General features: G+C 45.0%; 1 protein-coding gene across 1 annotated transcript; it reads left to right on the top strand.

Moving 5' to 3' along the window:
* Nucleotides 1-102: 102 nt before the first annotated feature.
* Nucleotides 103-1,547, top strand: LOC130588519 (beta-galactosidase-1-like protein 2; the record flags this gene model as incomplete). The annotated part of the gene is made up of 3 exons (XM_057389436.1): nucleotides 103-236; nucleotides 735-881; nucleotides 1,476-1,547. Coding segments are annotated over exons 1-3 (333 nt in total), but the record flags the coding sequence as incomplete, so codon positions are not given.
* Between the last annotated feature and the right edge of the window lie 172 nt (nucleotides 1,548-1,719).

Raw genomic sequence — 1,719 nt, 5'->3', positions numbered from 1 at the left:
AGGGAATTGTTTAAACTGACCCTTCTGCTGGATCCCTGGGGCTCTGCCTGGTTGGTAATTAAGGGTGGGAGGACCAAAGGAGGTCTGGAGGGTCTGAAATAATTTTTCCTGTTTCTCTTTGCATGCCAGGCCAGCCCCTTCCTCTGCCTCCCATGATTGAAAGCAAAGCATCCTATGGTGCCATCCTCCTGCATCAGTACATCTCTCTCTGGGATGTGTTGCCAACCCTTTTACAGGTACTGACACCTCCTTTAATGCATCCCAGACCTCAAAGGCATCACCTCTTAAGTGCAAAAGGCAATTTGTGCTTTGCCTTGTTACCCCACCAGGATGAGGTTGGGGGATTTTTTTTGTCAAGTATATGCAAAGGCAGCGAATCTTTTCTCTCAACTGTTCCACATTGAAATGTGGGGTTTGAATGCTTTTCCACAGAGAAAATTCAAGTTATTGTAGTCCCTGCTGCACAAAATTTGCCAGCCTTCTTACCAGAGCCACAACTGTACCCTGTTTGTGCAGATTAAACTGTTCTCTTGGAATTGCAGGTTTGCAAGTCTTTGGCTCTTTTTTCTGGGACTTTGGTGTAGCTTTCTTAGGGTCAGGAGGGGATTTGGGTTGGAGCAGATCTGGGGAAGCTCAGGAGGGAAAGTGGAGCCCCTACCCTAAAGGAGCTGCCTCTGCATGGTCTGTCAGTGTGAGAGGCCACTGCTGATGCTGAATTTTCTCTTCCTGTGCAGCCCATCAAGTCAGAGCTCCCTGTGAACATGGAGAACCTGCCCCTGAACGACAGCATTGGGCAGCCCTATGGATATGTGCTCTATGAGACTGTCATCTTTGGGGGTGGCCAGCTGCACACCCAGGACCACGTCCGGGACCGGGCACAGGTGGGGGCTCTCAGGAGGCAGGAAATGGGGGAAAACACAAAGGTTTAGATGAGGAGTGTGATTCACCCTTTCCAGTTCTCAGCTGAACCTCAAAGCTATTGATTTCTAATTAAATTTCCAGTTTCAATCTGCTAAAACTTAATATATCTTTAAATATCAGGATGTTGTATATTCTGAGAAATATACTATTTGTTTTTTTTATTGCCACCTGAACTGAACCAGTGATACAGTGATGGACACTTGATTTCTCTAAACCTAAAATACCTTTAAACATCGGAATGTTGAATGTTCTGAGAAATATTGTGATTTTTTTATTGCCACCTGAATTGAATCAGTGACACAATGATGGACACTTGATTTCTCTGAAACTTAAAATATCTTTAAACATCAGGATGCTGTGTATTCTGAGAAATACTGTGATTTTTTTTTCATTCCCACCTGAACTGAATCAGTGACACAGCGATGGACACTTAATTTCCAGTTTCAAGTAGAGCAAATTTCCTCCCCAAACACACCTTGAGTGATTAATACATAATGATATAATTGATATAATTGACAAACAGCTGCTCTGGTCTCTTGTGCTCTGTTCTGCAGGTGTTTGTTAACACCATGTACGTGGGGGAGCTGGACTACAACACAGTGGAGCTCTCCATTCCTGAGGGACAGGTAATTACTGGAGATTGCTCAGGGTGTGGATAACAGGATCACTGAAGAGGGAGAGCTCTCAGGAAGGCACCCCTGCCTAACCCAGACCAGCTTGGGACCTTAATCAGACACCATCTCACCAGGGAAATAATGGGGTTTCACTGCCAAGTTACCATTGGGATTGAAAAGTGGG

The sequence above is a fragment of the Malurus melanocephalus genome, unplaced genomic scaffold, assembly GCF_030028575.1.
Source record: "Malurus melanocephalus ecotype Western Australia unplaced genomic scaffold, MMel_1.1 scaffold_5898, whole genome shotgun sequence".
Classification (NCBI taxonomy): Eukaryota; Metazoa; Chordata; class Aves; order Passeriformes; family Maluridae; genus Malurus; species Malurus melanocephalus.
The sequence above is the reverse complement of the archived record's forward strand: the minus strand, read 5'-3'. Positions and strand labels throughout refer to the sequence as shown.